The sequence below is a fragment of the Squalius cephalus genome (assembly GCF_949319135.1).
Source record: "Squalius cephalus genome assembly, chromosome: 1".
Classification (NCBI taxonomy): domain Eukaryota; kingdom Metazoa; phylum Chordata; class Actinopteri; order Cypriniformes; family Leuciscidae; genus Squalius; species Squalius cephalus.
The window spans coordinates 20053936-20079867 of NC_137122.1; the positions used below are offsets into that span (position 1 = coordinate 20053936).

At 37.9% G+C, this 25932-nt stretch overlaps 1 protein-coding gene across 1 annotated transcript in view; it reads right to left on the reverse strand.

The window, feature by feature from the left end:
• Nucleotides 1-7422: 7422 nt before the first annotated feature.
• LOC307171247 (uncharacterized protein) overlaps nucleotides 7423-25932 on the reverse strand; it is a 51580-nt gene continuing 33070 nt past the window's right edge. The window contains exons 8-12 of the mRNA XM_079892751.1: nucleotides 21724-22252; nucleotides 18807-18867; nucleotides 18561-18661; nucleotides 16779-18457; nucleotides 7423-14658 (exon numbers count right to left, since the gene is read on the reverse strand). Of these exons, the coding sequence (XP_079748877.1) occupies nucleotides 9946-14658; nucleotides 16779-18457; nucleotides 18561-18661; nucleotides 18807-18867; nucleotides 21724-22252 (7083 nt within the window). The 3' untranslated portion in view covers nucleotides 7423-9945. The remainder of the gene's footprint in view (nucleotides 14659-16778; nucleotides 18458-18560; nucleotides 18662-18806; nucleotides 18868-21723; nucleotides 22253-25932) is intronic.

The following is a 25932-nucleotide window of genomic DNA, read 5'->3' on the forward strand; positions in this document are numbered from 1 at the left end:
GCTCCCTGCAATCAAAATAAAACACACACATATATATTAGTTATGCTATTAATTGTAAGTTGCTTTGCAAAGAAACATCTGCTAAATTAATAATTAACACTTTTAACTATATTGTGACACCATAGTGTGATGTCACAATGATGTAAATTGTTAATAATGAAATATTTTGGTCATGAATGAAAGTGCCTGGTAAATGAATAAGAGTAAATATGTATTCATCAGATATAAATACATATTCATCAGATCAAGTGTCTATATATGTGTCAACATGTCCCTCTCTGTGCTATATATAGCATTTGATTTTGTATGTTGTCATTAAATGCAATTACATTCATTTGTACATATAATGCAAGTTTATTTAAGTATCTAAAATGCAGCACAATCTTGAATACTTACAAGGTGCTGGGATACCCAGGAAACTGGACATACTTCTTTTTTCTTAATTTTTCTCTTTATGGCCCTCATCATATGCTTTAACCTCTTTGAAAGAATGCACAGGTCTGCTGTTGTCTTCGTCCAGTGATGAGCCGGGTTCAGTTGCCTCTTTAGTATCATGTGTGTTTTCATTAGTTGTGCGGTTAATACCCTCTTCACCAAATACTTTCAGCATTTGTTTCACCCTGCTCATTTTTCCAAAGTGAAGTTTTTTTATACACAGTTCTAGTATGAACACAGTCTGAGATGTTTGTCTGGAGCAGCTGAGGACTGTTGACTCCGACTCTCTCTACAACATCTGGAGGAGCTTCACTGTCTTCTGACACATTCTTCAACACTCTCTAAAACACACACACACACTTTTTAACAGCATTTCATTGTTTTTCACAGGAGAAAGAAATTACTGCACATGATACTTGTACTGTACCTGATCATTTCAAATTACATTGGTGCTAGAAGTCACAAACACATATATACATGTACATACTTATGACTTTGTTTTATTGGATGTTCATCGGGTAGATTTAAAGTACTAAGAAAATAGAGATGTTAAAACAATATACAATTAAAACACAATCTCAGTTTGAAATGTAGTGGTGCTTAAACTCATATGAGTGCCACTTAAAAAGCATAGTTGAATATGTAATGTGGCTTTATTTCTTAATCAAACCATTTTTACATAAGGCAAATACATAAAGTAACCAGCATAGCCATGTGGGGCCCAACACTGTAAAAAGTGAACAGTTGGATCAACTTAAAACAATTACTTCAATTGGTAACACCTAAAGAAATGAAGTTTTCTCAACTTAAATTATCAGATTATCACGATAAAACGTGATAATTTAAGTTGAGAAAACTTAATTTCTTTAGGTGTTACCAATTGAAGTAATTTTTTTAAGTTGATCCAACTATTCACTTTTTACAGTGAATGTGTTTAACCAGGGTGTCACGGTTCAGGGGTGTATTCCTGGGGGTATGCCAGAAAGCAGGTTATGTTTAGTATATGTTTAAGGGTAAGTAAGCGGATAACCTCAACTACTTTCGGTTCCAAAAACGGAGGTATAAATTTCAGGGTATATAAGTAGCCATAGCAAGCCATTCTCTGAACACAACCCGTTTCGTTGCAGCTCATGATCCAGGGTTAGTTTACTTAAGAGGTGTTCAGTGGGCATGACAGATTGTGCACAATATTTTATATATACTTATATCGATATATAAAATGCTATTAAAAGCAGGTAATGTTAATTTTATTATAATATATAGCTAATTCTCATGTCACACATCGCTGATCTGCATTAAAAGGTTTTTTTTTTTTTTTTGCAACAGGACATTTTCTATGCTATAATGTATTTCTATAATAAAAGACATTATATGATAAGATATATCTTACCTTTCCAGCAATGTGGAAGCAAAATGACTAAACAAAAAGTAAACTTATACAACCATGTTATCTTTGCAAGCACAGACTGTATTTCGTTTAATCAGTCTTTCTTTTTTTATATAATTAGCATCAAACAAACAATATAGTTCTTATTTACGGTGATTAAAGATTATTGTTTTGTCTGCCCTCTAGTGGTTGGAAATGTGTATTACATGTCTTATTATGAGCAGATTCTCTACACCTGTGGACCGTGTAAGAGGAGCGTGGATTTAAGGAGCCCCGTTGTTACATCTGGGAGGCGGGATTGGTGCGGCGGTCAAGTGGCGCTCGTTTTCTGTTTCCCCTATTTCTTTTCTCCCAAACGTTATGTTATGATTATTGTTTGTTAATAAAAACCCTATTGGACCGAGCCTTCCGTGTTGACCCTCTTTTGTGTTATGGCAAGGGCCGTAACAGTAGCTCACGAAAAGGAGGGATTTAGAGAGATTGATTCATCCATGGAGTCGTTTCAGAATCACTGAAAAATGTGGTGATGTGCAATGTTTATTATGAGAAAATTAAACCATTTTTTTTTTTTACCTTTGATGCATGTAAAAACCTGTTGTAGGAGACCTCCAAAACAAAATCTTGAGACTTTAAAATGGCATTATAGGGGCACTTTAAACGAAAAGATTGAAAAATTATTGCATTACTGTTGATTACTCTTGACGTACACGGAGGTGGGCCGACAAAAACGGGATCTCGCTTGAGAGACCAATCCACTTTGAGTGTAAACTAAACAAGCTAATGCACATTAACATCGCCTCGCAGCAGGGGTATATAACAAGCAGTAGGTGCATCGCATATTTGCCTTTGGCTTCAGAGCCAAGCACTGTGTATGTTCAGCTCTACTGGTTCACAGAGTGTTCGACGAGCCTTTCGTTGTTTCTGGGAAGAAGTCTCTCATGGAGTTGGTGTCACGGTGCTTTTCAGCAGTGATCGTGACTGGAGAAAAAAAAAAGAAGCTATTTTTACAGCTCTGGGCATTGCACCTTCAGAGTTTGCTGTCACTCAGCAACAGTGAGACTTTGGTTTTGGTTTTTGAGTGCCACAATGGGCTGCACTATTTCCTGCTGTTGGTCACGGCCATCCCCTGTGTGCTTCAGCACTAGAGAGAGCTTTCCTTAAAAGAGCAGGCATCGGAGGGTGAGCACGAGTTCTCTGCGGATGATAATTCAGATGTGTTACCGTAGCGTTGCCCGAGTCAGACCCGGAGCTGACTGCTATGTTTTCCCAGGCCGCCATGAGCGTCAGGCTTGAGTGGAATCCTCCACCATGACCCGAAACCTCAAGGCTGGATGATTGGTTTATCGGGGCGGCCTGTGCTGGCTCTCAGCGCCCCGCCCCAGTGTCTTTCATTCCTGAAGTGCACGAGGAGGTAAACCGGTCATGGACGGTACCTTTAACTGTCCAAAGCCGTTCTGTTGCCTCCTCCCCCCTCACTACCCTCAATGGTGGGGCAGTATGTGGGGCAGTCCCCCCAGTAGAGCAGCCGGTTGCAATGCAACTGTGTCCTAAGACCGCTAACACTTAGGCGGGTTAATCTGCATCTCCCCTCCCGGGCCTGTAAGTTTTCTTCTGCTCTCGCAGGCAAGGCTTACAGAGCCTGTGAAGAGGCTGCCTCTGCCCTGCATACCATGACGCTCCTGCAGGTCTACCAGGCCAAGGCGCTCATGGAAAAGGTCCCGACCCAGGTGTTATGCAGGAACTGTGCACACCAACGGACATTGTATTAAGGGTGACGAAAGGGTCGAGCAATGTCCACCATGGTGGTCCAGGAAGCAGACGGAGGCGATTAAGCACATCCACGCAGCCGTTGAAGTCCTACTGGTGAACAACGTGATCGAGCCAGTCCCTCCGGTCAATATCAAGACGGGTTTCTACAGCCCGTACTTCATTATACCCAAGAAAGGCGGCGGATTACGATCAATCTTGGTCCTGCTAGTTTTGAATTGGGCCCTGCACAAGCTCCCGTTCAAAATGCTTATGCAGAAATGCATTTTTGAATCCATCCGTCCCCTAGATTGGTTTGCAGCGATCAACCTGAAGGACGAGTACTTTCATGTTTCGACACAAGCCGTTTCTGGGCTTTGCTTTCAAGGGTTGGGCATATCAGTACAAAGTCCTACCATTTGGGCTGGCCCTTTTGCCTTGTGTCTTTCACGGCGACAGCCATTGTTCCACTGAGAGAACACAGGGTTCGCATTCTCAAGTACTGTATCTCAACGACTGGCTCATAGTGGCCCAGTCGCGAGAGCAGTTATGCGAACACAGGGACATGGTGCTCAGTCACCTCAGCCTGTTGGGGCTTCAGGTCAACTGGGACAAGGGCAAACTCTCCCCCGTGCAGAGGATCTCTTATCTCGCAGTCAAAAGACAGCGCGCCTCACATAGGAGCACATCACCACGCACTGTCAACAAACTTTCAGCCCGTGGTCGGACCCTTCGTTTCTATGAGCAGGAGTTCCCCTAGAACAAGTGTCCAGGCATGCTGTGGTCTTCACGGATGCCTCTACCACCGGTTGCGGGGCCATGTACAATGGGCATACAGTTTTCGGGCATGTGGACAGGTCCCCAACTGAATTGGCACATCAAATGCCTCGAGTTACTAGCAGTATGTCTTGGGCTGAGCCGCTTCAAGGTGCCACTACACGTACTGGTCCATACAGACAGCACTGCGACCGTTGCGTACGTCAACCGACAAGGTGGTCTACGCTCCCGTCGCATGTCTCAACTTGCCGGCCATCTCGTCCTTTGGAGTCAGAAGCATCTGAGGTCGCTTCATGCCATTCACATCCCAGACGTGCTTAATGGTCAGTTGTAGTTCTTGTTTGGCACCCGTTTGGCACCCTGTGCTTCCATGCATTTTACTGTTTTCAAATGTATTTATTTTTCCGACAGTGTGATTCTGATTGTGGACAGCAGGTGTCATCATGAATGGTAAAAAAAAAAAAAAAAAAAAAACACACCATGAAACGTCTTTTAACAGTATTAAACTGTGAAATGTTTACGTCAAGCACAGCTCTCACTAGCTGGCCTGCTAATGGTTAGCTTGAGGTATTAAAGTTAAGTTGATGTTTATATGGTTATATTTGGGTATGGGTTTCTAGCTTAAATTTATATTAAGTAGTCCATGAGCCAGGGCCCCAAATTTGGTCCATCGGTATCAACGGGGGGGCAAATGCTATCATTGTTTTTTGGCAAGGTATACACCCCTAGTATTAGAAAAATCACGATAGCAGTGCAGGGGTGGGAGCGAAATCACTTTTTTCAGCTCATGAAGTTACTAACCCCCTAAAATAAATTCCGTTTTTGAAATCTGGTGTATATCTGGTTTAGGCTCATGCTAGGGATATTGTCAATATTCTATAATATGGTGGTTGGTATCGTTGGAAAGGGGACCTTTTAGGCTTTCATTTAAGCCCAGTACTGAATCTGTCTGACAAACACAGAGGTCACATTACTTCTTTAAACCAAAAATAACACACATTTAGCCTAAATTGATACCGATGGACCCCCTTGGCTCATGGACTAAAGCAATATTCTTTATTAGTGGACTCAAATGAAATACATTCACAGTATTACTACAGTAACATACTGTTAAATGAATTATAATAACTGGGCTGCCAGTATTTCAATGTTAATTTGATGTAGTTTATGGTTGGCTTGCCTTTTTTTCTGTTGCAGTCTAAACATGTTACTTCAGTTGATAGTCTTTTGACTGTTTTTTCCATTAATAGCAAACATTTGGCACCCTGTTCTGCCATGCGGTTCACTGTTTTTTTCTACATATTAATTTTTACAGTGTAGGATATTCTACATTCAGAATGCAGGCACAAAAAAACGGTCACAAATGTGACTTTTTTACTCATACTGTATGTTCCCAGCAAGCATGTTGTTATGTTGTCTTAAAATGTTATGTTGGCTTAATCTGCTATGGCTGCTAGGGGACAGTAGAAACAAAAAAAAAAGTGAGTACGAGTAGAGTATGGTGCCATTTTTTTAATTAGTTTAAAGTACTAATGTAAGATACAACAGACATGGACTCCTACATCGGACAGACATCAAATTTCGATTAACAATTAACAAATTAACTGGGTTGATGTCTGATCCCAAATGTTTGTTTGACATAAAGCTCAAACCCAGCTTGCACTGAGCGTCAGTTTAACAGCAGCAAATTCTGGAAAGATGTCAAATTTTGGTTGAAAATGAATCATGTTGATGTCTAAAACCAGCATTTGTTTGATATCAAACTGCAATGGCAGACAGAGATCAAATTTTGGTTGAAAAGAAAGATCATGCTGACTAATTGGATTTTTATAATGGGGTTTTTCAGTTTATGAAAAACATAACTTGACAACAACAGCAAATCAGCACATTAGAATGATGGAGTAATCCATTGAACTCATGGGAATAATTTAAAAAAATATATATATATATGTTGATATTCCCGTAGAAAACTGTTATTTTAAATAGTACAAATATTTCACAATATCACTCTTTTTGCTGTGCTTTGGATCAAATAAATAGAGCAATAATAAATAAACTCTTGGTGAGCAGAAGAGACCGGTAGTGTAAAAAACAGATCCATGTAATGGAGGAAGCTTTGTTACTTACTTCATATGCTTAAAAGCCAAACATACAGGATATGTTCTTGTACATTTTAGTCTTAAAAGGTAATATTGATGGGGATACATCACACTGTGCAAAATATATATTTTTTTATAATTATTTTATGCAAACAACTCACAAATCAGCTTTCAAAAGATGTGTCAGATGTGCTGCTATTATTGTTTTTTACACTTAGAGACACTAAAACTATGGACGCATTTTGCAGGTAAATATCAATTTGAATTGTATAATGTGCAAAATTCAATGTGGAATTGAAAATACATGTTAATATGTAAGATGATTATATATATATAAAAAAAAACTAAGCAAGTAATTTATTGGTTGTTATTTTTACACTCATGTTTTCCTTTCTCTCATGACCAGAAACATGCGTTTAAAGTCAGAAAACAAAGCAGCAAATACACTAATTAATGCCAACATACACAAACAGTAACAGACCTTAAAAGAGAGTTTTAAAGAGAGATCAACATACCTTCACTGCGCTCCATTTTATCATAAACTTCTATGACATTTGATAAAACTTGTGCATAAAACTCACATGCGTCCCCCTGTGGAGGCTTTAAAACACATCCGCATAATTTCCATTTCACTGTCTTCGTGGCTTTTCTACACCACAGTTCACGTAACAACAGTTTTGTGCTAATATACACATCTCTTGATTACATCATTTTTTTTTTTAAATGTGTGCTTGGTATTTTATTAAACAAAACTTGACAAAATAAATAAATAAATAAAACGTCACCAAAAAAAAAAAAAAGCAGATTTATCAAAGTTTTATCAAACAAGTTTGTATTTGTGAGCTGAAGTACTTTCCTCAAGATTTGCAGCAATGCAGTAATTTCCGTTACAGACAGAAATATGTAAACGGCAAGGGGGCGACTCAGAGTAATTGTCCTCTAAACCATCAGGAATCAGCCGTGAGAAGAAGTAAGGTACACACGTGACAATGTTTATTTGAGTATACACCACCAATTACACACGACAAAAGAATAATGTAAAGCAGTAAACCTTGAGATTATTACTTGTGACATTAGAACAAAATATATGGATATGAGAACATGTATGTATACAACTAAATCAACAATCTCTTAAATATTTTCTTCTGCTAATTTCACTTAACATTTCATTAAGGCAAGGCAAGTTTATTTATATAGCACATTCAAACACTATGGCAATTCAAAGTGCTTTACAGAAAGGAATTAAAATAATCACAAAATAAAAGCAAGGAAAATTAAAACAGTTATAAATGAAATTAAAAGAGATATATGATACAGTTATAAAAATGAGTAAAAAGATGATACATAGATAAACTTCTCATCTGGCAAAACACTGGTGTATCATATATTTTACAACTCCCAGTTTTTCCCATGGCGATTACACTGCGTCTTAAGTTTTGTGAAATTTTTTATTAAATATGGACCTTTATGTTCATTTAAGAGGCTTATGTTAATGTAGGCTCATTTCTGTAAATATAAGCAACTAATTTAGAGGTGCAATCTGGGTGCCAGTGTGATGAGACGTACGTGCTCGGCTAGATTCACCTCGAAGTTGTTCATCTCTGTTGCCGTGCACACCGCCAAGCGAAATGGGGCCTTAATTGCGCACCCAACGCACACGACCGCCCATACCTCGATGACGTCATTTTTAAAATACACAAAACTACATGTAGTTGTTTTAAATTATGCTATTGTTTATATTTCTAAATAGCAGATACCTTTATAATCTGAATAACTTTAAACTCATTTAATAATTTTAATATCTACAACTAATTTAACCTAGAGAACAAAAAAATGCAAAGCTATAAAATACACCACAATATCAGTTCAGTTTTGTTAAATGTTGCATGTTGCAATGTACATTTTTTTTAGTCCATAGAACAGAACACTTTTAGATTGAATATTGTTTTCAAAGCTCTCGTATCCAGTGTACTCTGTCAGTTCTCCGTGTAGATGAGTACAGATTCTTGCTGATATGATAGAAACTCATTTTTGATGTGATCTGAGGAAAATATAATAGGAGAAGTAATATTCCCATTAGCCGCGTTTACACTGTCGGGCCAAAAGCGGGCATGATGTGCGTGCCAGGGGCAGTTGCGTTTCCACTGTCACTTCCAGGGCTTGATCGGGCCTAGTCAGGACTTCCTCGGGGCCAACGCACCAGCAGGAGTGTTTGAAATAACTTCTGTTTATGATCCGATGTGGATTCTGTCAGTACGTATCGTCTTTTTATACCAGACTGTCTAATTTCAGCTCTGCATTTGTCATCAAAATAAAGCAACGTCGGTATTTCGGGAGCTTCCTCTGTTTCTCTGACTGAAAATATAACTGTATTGGGACTGTCACTGGAGAGAGTGCTAAAGCTCCTCAGGTTGTATTTTGGTGGCATATTTGTAGAAATTAAAAAAAAAAATCTAAATTTAATGTAAAATCAATAACGAGTGACGTAACATTGAATCTTCCTGGCAGAACTTTACACTAAAGCTTTTATTTCTGGCAGGTCACGTTAGTCAAGCTCGCATCAGCTGATCCATGTCTATACGAATACGACGCCTATCTCTGTATTCATATATAACCTCCTTCAGTATTATCAACAGCTATCGCATTTCTCAGGAGTGAATTACCTTCCTCCATCCCCAGCTCCTCCTCTCTTCCAGTTAGTATGGCATTCTGATTCCCCTTTGAATCAGACTAAATTCTCTAATTATGTTTTACATTAAAATATTGACATTAATGTTATCTGTAATTCATTTATGTTGGTTCTGTTAATAGGGGTTATTTCTGCTCTTCCTACTCTTATCCATGCTAGGCTGCATGGATGTGCAGGGAGCTCTTGCCCAGAACAGAACCATACCGTCAATCCTAACTGTATGCTAATTGTCAATCGTATTTGACGATAGTGGTCCTGACAGAAATGGTTTATGTTGTAAATTGTAAATGGTGTCCTGTGACTACATATACACAGAAATAGACATGACCAAATAAGTACTTTGTGTGTCTTCTTTCTTTTGTGAAATAATGGTAAATACCACTTTACTGAATGCGGAGGCGGGGCTCATTTGCATATTCATAGAACTGCTTATACAAAATGAGGCAAGGGTGGCGAGTTACATTCAAGCTATTTTAAGGCATAAAGAAAAAACATTTCAAGGAAAAAACTTTTAAATATGTCATTTTGGTGATCAAAGATGAGTTTTAAGGGATGAAATTATTGACTACAGGGGACTTTATGTAGGTTAACAACAAAAATGGCAACAAACGGCAGCTTTTATTATGTTCGTTTTGGGATCGCCTGTTTCCAGTGATTTCTTTCTGATTAGTTTTCTGATAAAACTTCCATTTGTTGGTGAAATGATGGGTTTGTGTGACATTGTTCCAGAGAGGCTTGTTATGGCGGGTTAAAGTGAAGCGCCTGTTGAAAGCCCTGGCTCGCACTAGCCCGGCTATTCACTCTCTGCTCCATTAGATGCATTGACCCAAACACTCAATAGCATTTTGTTTTGAGTATTTTCTCCATTCATCTGATATCTTAAAACTCCCCTCAGATGTCTCACTGTAGTGTTTCTCCAGATCTTTTTGGAATCGACACACAAACCACTTCCAGTAGGGCAGTTCAGAGAGATCAGGGGTGATGCTCAAGTCTTCATAAACTCCTCCTGCTCTTCTGTATTTTCGACAAGGGAACTTTCCATCTGGTGCATAGAAATCCTGATCACTTGCCACTAATTTTGTGCAAACAACAGCACAGAGATACTGTGCTTGAGGGAAATGCCTTTCATTAATTCCTCTCTCTCTGTGGAAAGCAACACTGTGATCTCCATGATGGTTTTCTATGGTGTTGGTGCAGACGTCTTTACGAATAGGACACTGAACCCAACAGCACTGACAGAAGTGATCAATCAGAAGCTCATCTGGTCTGAACTTATAGTCCAGATTTGCAGGAAAAGTCTTTGTGTTGAATCTACTGCTCATATAGGACATTACAGGAGGAAGTTCTTCTCTTATCACATCTTTTAGGAGGTTGAAATCATCAACATCATCATGTTTCACTCCACTGAGGTCTTTTTCAGAGAAGATCAGCTCATCTGAGAGTTGCTGTGTGAAACTCTTCAACCACAAACCAACATCTCCACTGTTCACTTGAACATGTTCAGTAGATTCATGTGCTGCTTTTATGATCTTCTGCTGCAAGAGTTTAATGTTCTCCTTCATCTTGGGTAAAACACTGACACTGAACTTTTCACTGATGTACCGACTGACTTCATCTCTGATGAAACTCTTGAAGTGATCTCTGGTATTATGAATGTAGTTCATATATTTGTTGAAATCCTCCTCTTCTGCCAGTGTCTTCAGGATGTGTTTCTCCAGATCTGATCTGTTTCCATTCAGTGATTCACAGTTTTTCATTATTTCATCTGTCAGATCTCTAGCAGTCTTCTTGTAGACACTCTGCTCAATGGCCTCTTTAAGTTTCTGACAGATGATCTCTCCAAAAATGGCAGCTGATGTTGCTCCATGACAGTATTTCTGGAAAATACTATAGTACTCTTCTCTCTTCCTCTCCAAATAGAGAACATGATCATTGGCTTCCTTGAACAGTCTGTGTTGTTCAGTGATCATCTTGTTTGCCCTCTTACAGATGGAAAGAACCAAATCCATGAAGAATTCAATCTTGAACACATAATTCACTGGTCCTTTCTGATGTTCTGTTACTCTCTTCTTGATGTAATCTATGAGCTGTTGAATGCAGCTGATGTTGTAGCCCATCTTTGAAATGTTAAATGACTGAATCATTCTGTCTGTCTGCTGAGCAACGTCTGTAACTAATGATCTTATTTCAGATTCATCTTCTGGAGAAAGAGTTTGAACAAATCCACATGTTTCTTTAACTGTTTTTGTGGTCTTTCTGAAAATAACATATTGAGAGAATGTCGACACAGTACAAATATCACAGCTCTCACTGCAATGGTATACATGAGCACTTCTATAGATGTTTTTGAGGATCTCTCTCACATCTCTCATTATGTCAATGTCTTTGATTGCAGGAGTGTCTGAGATGATCATATTCACACTCTGTTCCCAACACAAATCAAATTCTTTCTTCAGTGTTTCTTCATTATTTGCTTTGTCTTTGAGTTGTAAGGCAAGTGTTTTGCTCTTTTCATAGAGAGTGTTTTCATGATGTGTTCTCTGAGCATCAATCTTTTTCTTCATATCTCGCTGCTGAAGAATCTCATTTAATTTCCTCTTTGTTTCTCTCACAATGTTTTCCTGAATCTCATACATTTTTATGTCAAATGATGATTTCCACTGAATCAGTATATCTTTATCTTTGTCTTTCTCAAAGAATTCTGACATTGATTTCTCCACTTCTTCACTTGTCTTCTTCAGTTCTCTTTGAAGATCAGTTTCCTCAACCTCATGAATTGCTTCATTTTCTATTTTGTTGTGTAGTTTGTTCTCAGTTTCCATCATGGCACTACGAATACTCCAGGACCACTTGCTGTATTCGGTCTCCAGTTTCCTGTAGGCTGAAATCTCCAGAGCAGTTCTGAAGCTGAAGACAAATCGTTCCTTCAGTAAAGCCTCGCAGAGATCTTTAATACGATCTTTTAGGTCTATCAGCATCATTCCATGTGACTTTGATGCATGAGACATAATAGTTTCCTTTAGTTCTTGAATATTCTCACAGTAGTTTGGGTTTGGTGGTGCCATGGGTGGATTTCCCTCCCAAAGATGAGCAAAATACTTCACATCATTCTGAACATCAAATCTAATGACATCACTAAAATATTCTGCATCACAGTCTTCCTCTTCTGCAGAAAGTTTTGTCATCTCATCCAGTGTCTGCAGCAGTCGTCTCCTTCCCTCCATGTTTTTCTCTCCAGCTGTGACGTCTGAGATGTTCTGATGCACAAACATACAGCTGGGATTCAGTTTGACCTTCTTCATCCTCAGGAAGGCCTGAACAACAATCTGAAGAATGTCCTGCATCTCAGATGGGTTTTCTCCAAAGAGGTTGATTAATGTCAAATTTGCAAGACCAACAACAAATGTTGCCAATTCAATGTCATGATCTTTTGTTGACCTTCCAACCAGTTCTTGGGGACGCAGACCCTCAGTGTCAACAACCAGAATATAGTCAAAGTTCATCTGTGTTTTCATCTCGTCTGAGACTTTGACCAGCTGCATGAAAGCTCCTCTGGTTGTTCTGCCAGCACTGACGGCAAACTGGAGTCCAAACATGGCATTCAGCATGGTAGATTTCCCAGAGCTCTGAATCCCTAAAACTGACAGCACAAAGACTCTCTGGTCTCCCAGTTTCTGGATGAGTTTATCTAGAACAGCAGAAATCCAGATCACAGGAACATGAGCAGCATCTCCATCCATCAGCTCCAGTGGAAATCCAGAGATCAGCATCTCTACTGCAAGACTCGGGAGAGAAGAGAAGTCAAACTGCAGATCTTTCTTGTTCTTCTTCACAGATGAACATGATTCATAGATCTGACCGATCTCCCTCATGATGTGCTCCAAACCAAAGGCTGCAGCTTGAAGTTCCTCAGATATTCTCTCAAGTTCTGCTTGTTCAGCTTTGAGTTGTTCAGATTTATCAAAATTCTCTTTCAGTTTTAAAACTGTTGACCACATTTCATCGTATTTGTGATGTAGACCAGAAAGGTCAGCTGAGATATATTCATCCAGGAAGATTCTGAGCCATTTAAGCAAATACATATTGTTTGCAGCATGTGAGTTCATTTCTTTAATAAAGATCTTAATAAACTCCCTGATGTCAGATTCATGCTGTTGTTGACGGATTTTCTTCATCTCTGTTTTCTTTCTACTGATTTCCATTTCTGTCTCATTTGCTCGAGGTCGATGTAGTTCTTTGTTCTTCTGACTCCACTGACGCCACAGTTTCCCCTGATGAGGCAGAAATGATTCTTTGATTTCTGTCAGATCTTTCTTCTCCAGTAAACTCATCATCTGCTGTGCTGCTTCTCTTCCTCTCCTGCAGTCTTCATCATCTTCCTCATCTACTCTGATGTCTGAGTGTTTGGACACATCTTCAAGTCTGAAAGTGGAAGATGATTCTGAGAGACAAACATTTATGGTTCTTCTCAGTTCTTCAGGTACAACTGAATGATTTCTGTCTCTTAGACCAATCTTGTATTTCCTTTTCTTTACTTCAGTTACAGCAGATTCATTTTCAGTAAAAAGGCAAATGAGTGGCTTTGAGTTCCTGTACATGTTTTGTATTATTGCTGCACTTTTGTCATTCATGTCCAGTTGTGTTAGCAGAACAACATTGACTGAGGCCATTTCAGTGAGGATCTGCAGCTGTTTCTCATGGTCTCCTGCATCACCGTGTAGATTACAGAACGCAACACAGTCAGTGAATTTATCATTTTTTGTCCCAGAGGGGCAGAACCAGGCGATCTCCACCACTCCATCCATCAGGACTCTGGTTCTGCTGCTGCCTGGGCAGTTCCTGTGGAAGAACGTGTTGTGTTTCTCATTGATCAGACTGTTCATCAGCTGAGATTTGGATGAAGACACAGAGCCAAACCTGAAGAAAGACACCATTGGAGTTTTTGCATTGCAGATCGGCTGGATTTGAATGATGGTTTCATTGTTGATGTTTCTCATCTTCCAGCTCTTGTTGATTTCTCTGAATGTCCAGAGAGGAAACTCAATCTGTTGTGTGAATGGATCAGGAACAAGCAGAGGCAGAGCGTACTGACACTGGGACAGTTTAGTGACCATCAGCTGCTTCAGAAAACTATCAGCACAATGAAACACGGCCATCTGAACATCCATCGGGTGAATGCGCTCAGAATGACATGTTCCATCACTAGACAAAGACATTTCATGAAAAATATCACTTTCGTCTTCAGATGAGTTATTGTTTCTTTGTTGAGTGTGATCTTCCTTGTTTTTCTCTTTAGTTTTAATGTATCTTGCTCTGTAGTTCATCATCAGTAGTTTTTGTAGGAAAGTCTGAATCAGCTCCTCTTCAGCACAAGACTCATGGGACTGTAGTGAATGAGCAAATATCTGAAGAACATCTGCAGGTCTCAGTTTATTGTGGTACCTGTCTTCAAGATGAAGTCTGTGAAATAGATGATATATTTTTTCTACTCTGCTGTGCTCTGTTCCAATGTCCTTGTTTTTTCTCTGTTTAACAGAAAAAAAAAAAACAATGAGTTATTTATTATATTAAGTCTTTTCCAGTACTCAACCTTAAATAGTTCAGACCAAAAAAAAAAAAAAATCTGTAATTTTATTACTCACCCTAAAGTTTTGCCAAATCCCTACAACTTCCGTTCATCTTTGGAACACAAATGAAGATTTTTTTGATGAAATCTGAGAGCTTTCTGTCCCTCCATTGACAGCTACGCAACTGACACTTTGACACTTCAAAAAGTTAATTAAAGAGATAATTAAAAAAAAAAATCAATATGAGTTGAGCGGTTAAGTCCAAATTTCCTGAAGAGACTTGATCGCTTTATATGATGAACAGATTGAAATGAGGTTCATTCTCGTAACACACGTGCTGTGTAACACACAAGAATGAACCTCATTGGGTCTTGCTTAAGCTCAAATGTACTGCATAACACGGTAATGAACCTCATTGGTTCTTGTGGAAGCTCAAATGTGCTGCGTGACAAAATAGTGAATCTTATTGGTTCTTGTGGAAGCTCAAATGTGCTGCATAACATGAGAATGAACCTCATTGGTTCTTGCAGAAGCTCAAACGAGTAACACACGAGAATGAGCCACGCACATCAAGCGAACATGCTCGAGCTTCCGTTTACCATAAATAATAATAATTATAATAACTTATTACATTTATATTGCACTTTTTTCGGCACTCAAAGTACTTTATATAGAAGGGGGGAATCTGATGATGCGACGGCAGCCGTAATGCGCCAGAACGCGCACCACACACCAGCTCAATCTTTTCATCATATAAAGAGATTATGTCTCTTCAGAAAATTTGTACTAAACAGTTTGATTCTAATGGATTAGTTTTACGATCTATTTATGAACTTTTTGAAGTGTCAAAGTGTCAGTTGTGGAGGGACAGAAAACTCAGATTTCATCAAAAAAGATCTTCATTTGTGTTTCAAAAATGAACGAAAGTCTTGCGGGTTGGAAATTATATGAGAACGAGTGATTAATGAAAGAATTTTCATTTTTGAATAAACTAAACTTTTAACTACTAGGTTATTTGTACTTTGCTGAAAAACGCACTTGATTCAAATGAACAACTGATTAAAGCTACAATATGTAATTGTTTTGCCGCTAGAGGTCACTAACATCTAACAATAACAAAGGCGTAGATTGATGACGCAGTGAATAAGCAGAATCATGGAACTTGCCGTCATGCTGATGGATCTAATAATGTTTTTGGATGAGTGATAACTTTGATGTTTTTAACATGACAGTGGTATGAAGCTGGACACGATTGCTAATGAGACAGATATCAGCGCCACACGCGAGATCCGCGTATATAAAGGAATGAGGACATTTCATTCCACCGAACTACCCGCAAGTGCTGAATTACTACTCACACAGGTCAGTTTATTTGAAGAATTAAACTTGTGAGGTAACACAGCGTTGTTTCACTTGGAAACATTAGATTACACTATCATACTAAACAGCATTTGAGTGTGTTGAAAGTTATAATGTTATTCTATGTGTTAGTTTGTTGGCTATATGAGACTAGCAGTAAACTAGATCAACATTAGAATAACATACTGATCATTTTCTAACATTTCATATCATGTTGAGCTATACATTGATTGGTTTTATGTACATTTGTTCACCTGTCTAATAAAGTACATGCAAGAGCAGCGTCTCTGTCAAGTCCAAGTTTGTCGCGAAGCTCTTGACATCTCGAAAACGCCACGCCGATATTGATATTGATCCACGTTTTATTTCACCTTTTGTCCCAAAGTCTGCTTGCCATTATCTATAATGTTTGAACAAAACAACAACTGCGTGCCGCTAAACAATTACGCAGTTGTCCACATCTGTCGCCATGGTTACTATGGCACTAGGAGCGGAAACCAGGGATAATGCGGATATTACATCAGTGACAGGCGACAAGTGACAAGGGACGGGTACTATTTAAAATTGTGAATTTCTCTGAATTGACAAATTCTTGGAAACATTTAGGATAATGTAAGTACATAAGTCATTGAAGTTGCAATAAGAGTAAGTAAAAATATTTCTGTACAGTTACTTAATGTATTTATTGCCAGGTGATATTTGATGAATGATCATCATACCTCTGTGGTAACTTTGATTACGTCACTGTCTACGGTATAGTTGAGTTTCCCCACCGCTGCACACTTGATTTCATACTCAGTTCCTGGTCTCAGATCAGTCAGAGTAACTGTGTGTTGATTCTTCAGCACAGGTTCAGATCTCCAGACTGTGTCATGCTTCGGTTTGTACAGTAATCTGAGCTCCACTGTTGCAGGACATGATGGAGGAACCTTCAGAACCACACTCTGACCTTTGACCTCTTCAATGATTGGACAGGCTGGTGTGGATGGAGGAGTAAAGCAAACAACTTCATCACATTCACTTCCGTACAGAATAATGCAGGATCCAGGATGATTCTCCATTTCCTTTGAGGACACAATGAATCTGTCTTGTTTACAGCTGTTTAAATTGATCAACTTCTTAAATATCTTCAAGTTGCTCCTCATGGTATTTTGGATCTCAGGAGTTAGCCAAGATTTTTGCTTGAAATCAAGGCTCTTCCCATCCATTTCTCCTTGTGTTGAAGGACTCAGATAGGCAGTTTGTTGAAGAAGCACATCTGAGCAGTCCAGTGATGTGAATGTGTAACTGACTAGATTCCCGACCTCCAGATCCATCTTGATGAGATCAATGTTGTCTTTTACCTCAACGCTTTTCAACTGTCTGAGGATTGTTTTAATGATCTCAGACTCTCTTTCTCTTTCATTCAGCCATTCTGCAAGATTACTTCCTCTAAATGGAGATTCATCATGTTCTTGTAGAAGATCATTCAGTTCAGTTTCCTTCATCACATTCCCACGGATGTTTGGCAGCAGAGAGCCGAGTTTCTTCATGAGTCTCAATTTGTACGTGTAGCAGTTTTGCTTCATTTTCAGTGTTGTATCATGGAATGCAGCAAAAGTCAGAGCAGGAGAGTCTTTCAGAATATCACTGCATTTCATCTCTGTTGTATTTAAACTCTCAATCACTGATTCTATCTTTATGATCAGATCCATGCTGATATCTTTATGAAGTTTTGAAGCTCTTGAGTGAAGTTTGTCCAGAGGATAAAGCCAAACTCTCAGAGGAACCGTCAGCTCTTGGTTTTCTTTCAGCGGTTTTGGAAGATCAGCAAAAACCTTCAACGCATCTTCAAAAGAGATCGGGTTAGATGGTAGCTGGAAGTCGCCATAAAATGTACAAGTGAAATTTTTGACTGCAGTTTGCTGACTGCGATTCACACTTAGATTAGCATTTGCTCCCACTGAAATGATGCCCTGCAGTTTCTCAAAAGCCACTTTTACTTCTCCTTTTACTGATTTTTTGTTCTCAATTGAAGAAACTTGTCTGTCAAACACAAAGCAGGCATCTGCTCCATACAGTATTGCTGTCACTACATGTGTGGCAATGTCATTATCATCGTCAGGAATATTTCCAGAAGGCAAATGATTCACGGTCAGTTCTTCAAACCTGCTGGTTGAATGATAATGTAGTGTCAGTCTCTGCTGGTTGAAAGATGTCTTGGTGTCTTTGAGATATTTTGCTGCTCCACTAACATGGATGAGATCACCTAAAAGACTCAGTTTGAGCCCACCATCAATATCTAGTAATTTAGATTTGTCCTGAATGGAGTCTGAAGCTGTAACACTGAATCTTGTATTAATTTGGGCACGAGAGCAAATATTCTGCTGCAGCTGCTCTTTATTCCAAAGTCTAATACCTGTAACAGGAAAAATGTGTTTTAACTCTCAACAGTGAATTTATTATAATTGCATTTCACATCAGAAAATAGTTTTCAGTAAATCATAGTAATATTTTGGTACCTGGTATTAGCACGTCCTTTCTGCAGTCGTACAGCATGCCGAGCTGGAAGGGTCTGCCAAGAGCTGCAGTTTGAATCGCATTCACTCCCACTGAATCCATACTAAAACCAAAACATGTCAGAGGATAAACAGATCTGTGAGGTTTCAGCTACTGTTTGTGAAGTCATTGTCTGCTGACAATGTTTAGTGTTCATCTGCTATCTTGGTAATATACAGAGAGAAAAAAGTGGGAAAAGATTCACATACCTGGCAGGTTTGAGCTTGAAATGGTATGTGAATTTGATCTTGTTTGGCATCAGATTGAAATCTTTTTTAGGCAATGTTGAAGTTTCCTTTTTGTAGCGGCATGTATAGCCCTGAGGTCATGTTGTCTTATTTGAAGTTATGATGTTTGTGACTGTTTTTTTTTTATCCCTGAACATCATTATTTGGGTGTTTTTGTGGGGTTAACTGAAACAGTCCATGTCTGACCCTCTTTTGTGTGGACCAACCAACACTGAATCAAGGTTGAAACTTAACATTTATTTATTTTTTCATCAGGATTGCACCCTGACATAATATTATTTCAGTGATGAAAAATAGATCAAGATGGACATAAAATCAATATTTGTTCAACTTAAATTAAATCACTTATTTTACATTGAATCAACTTTAAAAATATTAAACCAATCTTGCTTTATGTACAGCAGGAGTCAATGTTGGTCTGTTCTCTGGGAATGATGCTGTTTTTAAAAGTTGTTTATTGATAATTGGTACAAAAGAGATTCCACAAAGTTTGCGATGAGGATAATTAATTGAGTGTTCTGTGCTTAATCTTCTCTCCCTTTTCAGGTGTACAACATATTGACAATTTTATTACTAAGTAGTATTATTAAGTATTAATTTACAACTTTGAGAAAACATGCTTGAGAAATTTAAGGCAATCAGTTTTACTCAATCAGTATACTATCAGTATACTCATTTTACAGTGAAAATAGTAAATATTGTCCTTATGTATTATTCAATATATTTTAATATATTAACGCAACATATTAACACAATATATTGTTTCAGAAATGTTCTATATATTTTAACTATTTAATATATTGAAAATGTAAATGTATGGAAATATGTTTTTGTTCTGTAAGGGTGGAATTCCTGCAGTGGTTCAAGCTGCAAGAACTGCCGAATGACTAAAGAAACGTTATTGGCAAGATGGTAGAAAACTGCACATTTCTTGTCTTTAACCACCCACTGCCACTTATACCAACGACGGAAATAAGTGCAGTTACAATAGCTTAATATTTGTGGGAGAGCGTTGCTATAGAGAGTGACGATATTGTATTGCAATATGTAGCACTTCAAAGTCAATACCAAATCGAAACTAGTTAGTACATTAGTTGCAATTGAAAAGGTTTAATGACAAAATATGGTTATGGTTACACTTAAAATAGTTACAAAATATATGTATGAGATGATGATAACTTATATTATTAATTGATTATTAATTGTACCCAGCATATATGAAAATGTTACCTGAGAGAGAGAGAGAGAGAGAGAGAGAGAGAGAGAGAGAGAGAGAGACAAAGAAAAGAAGAGCCCCCAAGAAAGGGACCCAGAGAAGAAGATAGCCAGAGCATCAAAAACAGAGCAACAGTTACAATCTTCTTTTATCCTTTCCTTGACCATGTGACTAAAACCCAACTGTGAGACATTCAAACTGACCAATCAGATAATTACACTTCCACCACTGTACTAAAGGTGTGACAATTCATCGACCCCCAAAGTACAAACATTTGGCCTGCATGCCTAGATCACTATCAGCCCCTCTGTGCCTTAGGAACTCCAAATGGTCATTGTGGCAGAAAGAGGGGGTAGAAAAACAGTCAAGCAAATATCTTTGTTCATTTAAAATATCTTGGATTATTTTCAATCCTACAGTTCCGTGAGAGATTTTACCATCATAACAATAGTGCTTTTCACACTTGAACTAGTTAACCATGTGTCATTCTAAACCCGGATAAATGGAATCCTGGGTTCCCTTTCTGTCGTCATGTTCGATATGGTGTCGAACCAACACAAAGGGGGTCGTCCTTGAGAGCCCCAATCACCCCTGAGAGTATCAGAAAAGGTATGCGGGTATATAAAAAACAAGGCAACCTATCACATTCAACTTTTTAAGTTAATTCAACTCCATTTAAAATCAGCTTAAATACTTTTGTTCATACTTTTGCAATGGGTAAACTGTGTGTAAAATGGGTAAAATGTGTGGCTCTAGTTTTAAGAGGCAAATGATGTTCATGTTGTGTATTTTATTTATTTATTTATTTATTTATTTATTTATTTATTATTACAGGGACAGTGCATATTAGTAAACATTTCTGCCAATATGCCAGAGTTAGCCAGAGGGCTATTTTTCATCTGCAGTCCCCGGACAGATGTTAAAAGTCACCCTAAAAGAGAGTAAAATTACATATAACAATAAAAAATTGTACAATACATTTAGTAAGAAATCCTATTATGTTAAAAAATACAGTCGAAATACAGCAAACCAACAATCAAACAAACATCTGACAAAAACATGACATATACACACACACAAGGCAAGAAGCCAGCAGTGGATAGAGCAGGTCTAGAAATGTGTTAATGTTGACAGATCTGCAATTCAAGAAGCCATTTCTTTAAATGGTTCTTAAATGTACAATATGTGTTTAGATTTCTGATGATTAAGGGAATGCGGTTCCATTCAGTAGCAGCTCGAACAGAAAAAGAAGTATGACCAGTAGATCAGATGATCTGTAGTTACCTTTGAAAATCAAACATGGAGATGAAAAAACAGCTGTTTGCATTGCTACACATTCTTTGGTTGTTTTGACAAGAAGTTTTAAGTTAAAAAGACTACCTGTTACTCATTAGATGAACAAAAGTTTTGAAGTTGATTTTAACTGGAGCAAATTAGTTGAGCTAACTTAAAAATTTAAATGTGATAGGCTGTCTTATTTTTGATTCAACTTGTTTTTTTAGTTGTCTTGACAAACAATTTTAAGTTAAAACGACTTTCTGTTACTCATTAGATGAACAAAAGTTGATTTTAACTGGAGTGAATTAGTTGAGTTGAGTTCCCAACTTCTCAGGAGGATTTGAACACAATGACAAACATCAACACACTTTCATGTACTCATACCTGATTGAGTTTTCATCATAGATCTTCTCAGTTCCTCTATTTCAGCTCTGTGTTTGTTTTTCTCCAGTTCTACTCGATCCTGAAGGTACACAAAAGTGGTGTAGAAATGCCTTTTGTTCTCTTGTATCATGTTCTCCACATCCTGAAGTAGAGCTGGAACCTGTGAGCTGTTCTCCAGAACAAAACAATGACCTCCAAGTGTTTGAAGAAACGTCTCAGTAGCTGAAGTATTATATAGACTTTTACTACTAATCAGTTTACTGATCATGCTCTTCTCTTGAACCATGAGGGGGTTTTCAAATATTGACCTGAATATCCTCTGGATCTCCTCTATTTCTGCTTTGTCTTCATCAGTCAGTGGACCAACAGGAACAATGAGGAGGAAAACATGAACTCCAGGATCACAGAGAGACACACAGTGGAGAGTCTGACGCATCACTTCCTCCTCTGAGAGCCGATTGAGAGCTGGAAGCTCCACCAGACAGATCACATGACCATGAAGCTCCAGGTTTCTCCACACACTCTTTCTCTTTCAGGTGTAAGGGGGGAAGAATCTTCTTTTTTCCTCTTATAAGTTTTGATACGGAGGCCTTCAGTCTTCCATCACTTCCACATAACACAAAACACAGCTTCTGTTTTCTGCTCACACATACACTTCCTTAAACCACAGCAACAAAATAGGTTACTGCAGCATTTTCAGATATAACATTTTCATTGTCTCACTTGTGGGGCCACCTACAATTCTTAGTTAAACATTTAAACTCAAATTTGCTCTACATATATCTAGTATAAGATATGATACACTTTACAATAAATATATCACGATTCAATACACAACTATGCATCATGGCTGAGACTTTGTTTATCTGTTGTTTTGTTTACATGAACTGCTTCTGTGATGATCACATGGTGCTTCTGAAACCACTGGTGGGCTTTGAGTATACCTCTGATCTATCAGAAATAACTAAATCAATCAAATGGCTACATAAAAATTATTATTGACAAGTAGTCCTGCATTACACTGTAAGAAAGATACTGTAGTCTGTTCTTTGTCATTCAGATGTTTGGTGTGTACAGGGGCATACAGCTACTACTACCAATAGTATGTCAAAATCACTGTTTTTTGCTATGCACTCTACCCAAGTTAAATGTTATACAATGTAAGTCCCTAATATTCAATATCCCAGTGTCTGAATATGGCTGGATATGTTATTTCAAATGTAGGAATACTTACAATATGAGTATGCCTTCTGCATAGTCATATAGTTCACATATGAGAAATTCTTCACTGTTTTCTCTGAGAGTCTCCTCTATTCGTTCCGATATTATAGAGCACCATTCCTCTGTTTTATGTTCAAGCTGCAGATGTCCTCCTCCACATTTGGCATTTAACTGTTAAAGGGATACTCCACTTTTTTTGGAAATAGGCTCATTTTACAACTCCCCCAGAGTTAAACAGTTGAGTTTTACCGTTTTCGAATCCATTCAGCCGATCTCCGGGTCTGGCGGTACCACTTTTAGCATAGCTTAGCATAGATCATTGAATCGGACAAGACCATTAGCATCTCTCTCAAAAAAAATGACCAAAGAGTTTCGATATTTTTCCTATTTAAAACTTGACTCTTCTGTAGTTACATTGTGTACTAAGACCGACGGAAAATGTAAAGTTGCAATTTTCTAGGCTGATATGGCTAGGAACTATACTCTCATTCCTGCGTAATAATCAAGAAACTTTGCTGCCGTACCATGAGTCCAGCAGGCGTAATGATATGACGCAGCTCCTGAATTCTGAATTCTGCGTTTTCTGTCTCACTCGTATTTACATCCATTTGAGAGAGAGAGAAAGAAAGAAAGAAAGAAAGAAAGAAAGAAAGAGAAAGAAAGAAAGAAAGAAAACACTTAATAGTGAAAAGAAAATTAAAATAGAAACATTGCTTCATTGAAAACTGCAGGTATTTACTATGGTAAAGTTTTCAGTCCAGTGAACACATGAAACATGTTTAAGGCATTTCCGTCATGAACTAGTTGCTCCTGTGGTTTATTACGCAGCAGTTTATAATCTAGATACTTCATGATGTCAATAAATCTTCACGATACCCTGAAATACACATGTAGAAAGAGCCGAGAGGAGTGTTTGTGTTTATGAATGGCACGTCATTATGATTGATAATTTCATTTCATTTATTTATATAGCACATTTAATGCAACAGCTGTTGCCCAAAGTGCTCCACGATCTCTAAAACACACAAAAATAAGAGGATTACAGAAAAAAAATAAAAAGATAAAAAAACAAATCAAATGCACAAAACATAGACAAGGTAATGATCAAACACCCATCATGAAGATGCCTGGGAAGTTTTTAGCAGATGTGCTTTTAACATGGCCTTAAATTTCGGTAGAGACTTTACTGACCTCGTAGAAAGAGGGAGATCATTCCAACGTTTGGATCCGTCACCCTTATGTTTGAATTTTGTTCTGACAACACAAAGAATATTTTGATTTTCAGATCTCAAAGATCTAAGAAGAAGAAGAAGAAACCTTTATTTATCCCACAATGGGGAAATTCGTATCTAGATGGATCATAATCTAGATGGATAAAATGCCAGCATACTTGAAAGACAAGAAGGGGCAAAATTGTATATACGCCTTAAAAACAAGTGACATGGGAGAGCGGGGCACAAAGTAACGCTTTTTGACTTTCTCAGTTTGTGTAAATCTGCTTATGGTTCAGAGTATTTATTTTTTCCCCACATTAATTTCCCACATGTCTAGTACAATTATGTGGTTTTGTTTTATTAATACAGTATATACTTTTTTCTGGATACCCCGAAAGAATGGAAGTGAAATGTGACAACATGCCCCATAGGTGGAGCACATTGTAACATGTGAGGAGCACATTGTAACATGACCATATATGACAGCTTAAAATCTGATCTGATCTAATCAAACAAACATAAATATAAACTAATTTTTAACTACGAACACTGGAAAACACAGCTATACAACAGCTATACAACATAGTTCAAAACATATTAATAATTAGTCATTTCTGAACATTGACTTTGTCTTTATTCACACTTTTCTCATGTTTTCTCAATAGAATTCATAAAAGTATAGAATATAATATCATATTTCTAATAGGGGCACATTGTAAAGCAGAGTGACAACATGCCCCCGCCTGCACAACTGGGATTTAAACCCGGCTAGTGTCTTCTGCTAGTTAGCGAAGCATTAAATAACTATATCAACTGTTAAATAACATATTGGAGATTAAAATAATATCAGATTTGTCTAATAAACACAAAAAATAGAGATGAAAAATTAACTTAAGTAAGAAATTAACTTTAGCTATGGTTTAATAAATGTCTATGGATATCTTCCCAAAAAAAATAATTTAATTTGGCGCATTGAATTTTTTTCTTTATATAGTGTTGATATGGCGACTAGTGAATACACCAAGTTTCGTCATGCTAGCATGTGTGGAAGTATTTAAAACAAGTGTGTTACAACTAGCCCTGCGTTAGGTTGTGCCCCGATCTCCCTTAATTCTATCTCGAACCGGCAACCATTTCAACGATTTTAAAATTGGAGTAATTGACAAAAAAAAAAAAAAAATGACAGACTTATTCTTGCAGCAGCATTCTGTATTTTCTGAAGAGACGCCAATGCTTTATTGTCGAGTCCAAAGTAAAGATACAGTCTATTCGTGAGAAGACAACCGCAGAGATTGCTATCTCACAGTCAACAGTCGATAAAAAATGTTTAGTTTTGGCTAAGAGACGAAGGTAAAAGAAACTAGATCTGACAACCGAGTTTATTTGTTTGTCCATTTTTTAAATTGGTGTCCGGAACAAACTGAGATTGATATCAGTCGGTCTGACGGCTGATAAACCCTCAGGAGTGTGTGTGTGTGAGAAGCTCCACATGAACAGCAGCTTCAGCTTGAGTTTAGATCCAACCACTGATTCTCAAACTGTGGTACGCAACATGATTCTTATTCTTATACATTCATTTGATTAGAAAATTGAAACTGAAATGTTCAGAACTCGTCGTCTGTGTAACACTGCTGCTCCTCATGTAGTGTGTGTGTGTGTGTGTGTGTGTGTGTGTGTGTGTGTCAGAACTCGTCATTTTTTTTATTTTTTTTATTTATCCTTTATTTAACCAGGAGGGAGCGCCTGCGCCTTCGATGCAGTGCTGTCCCGGGAG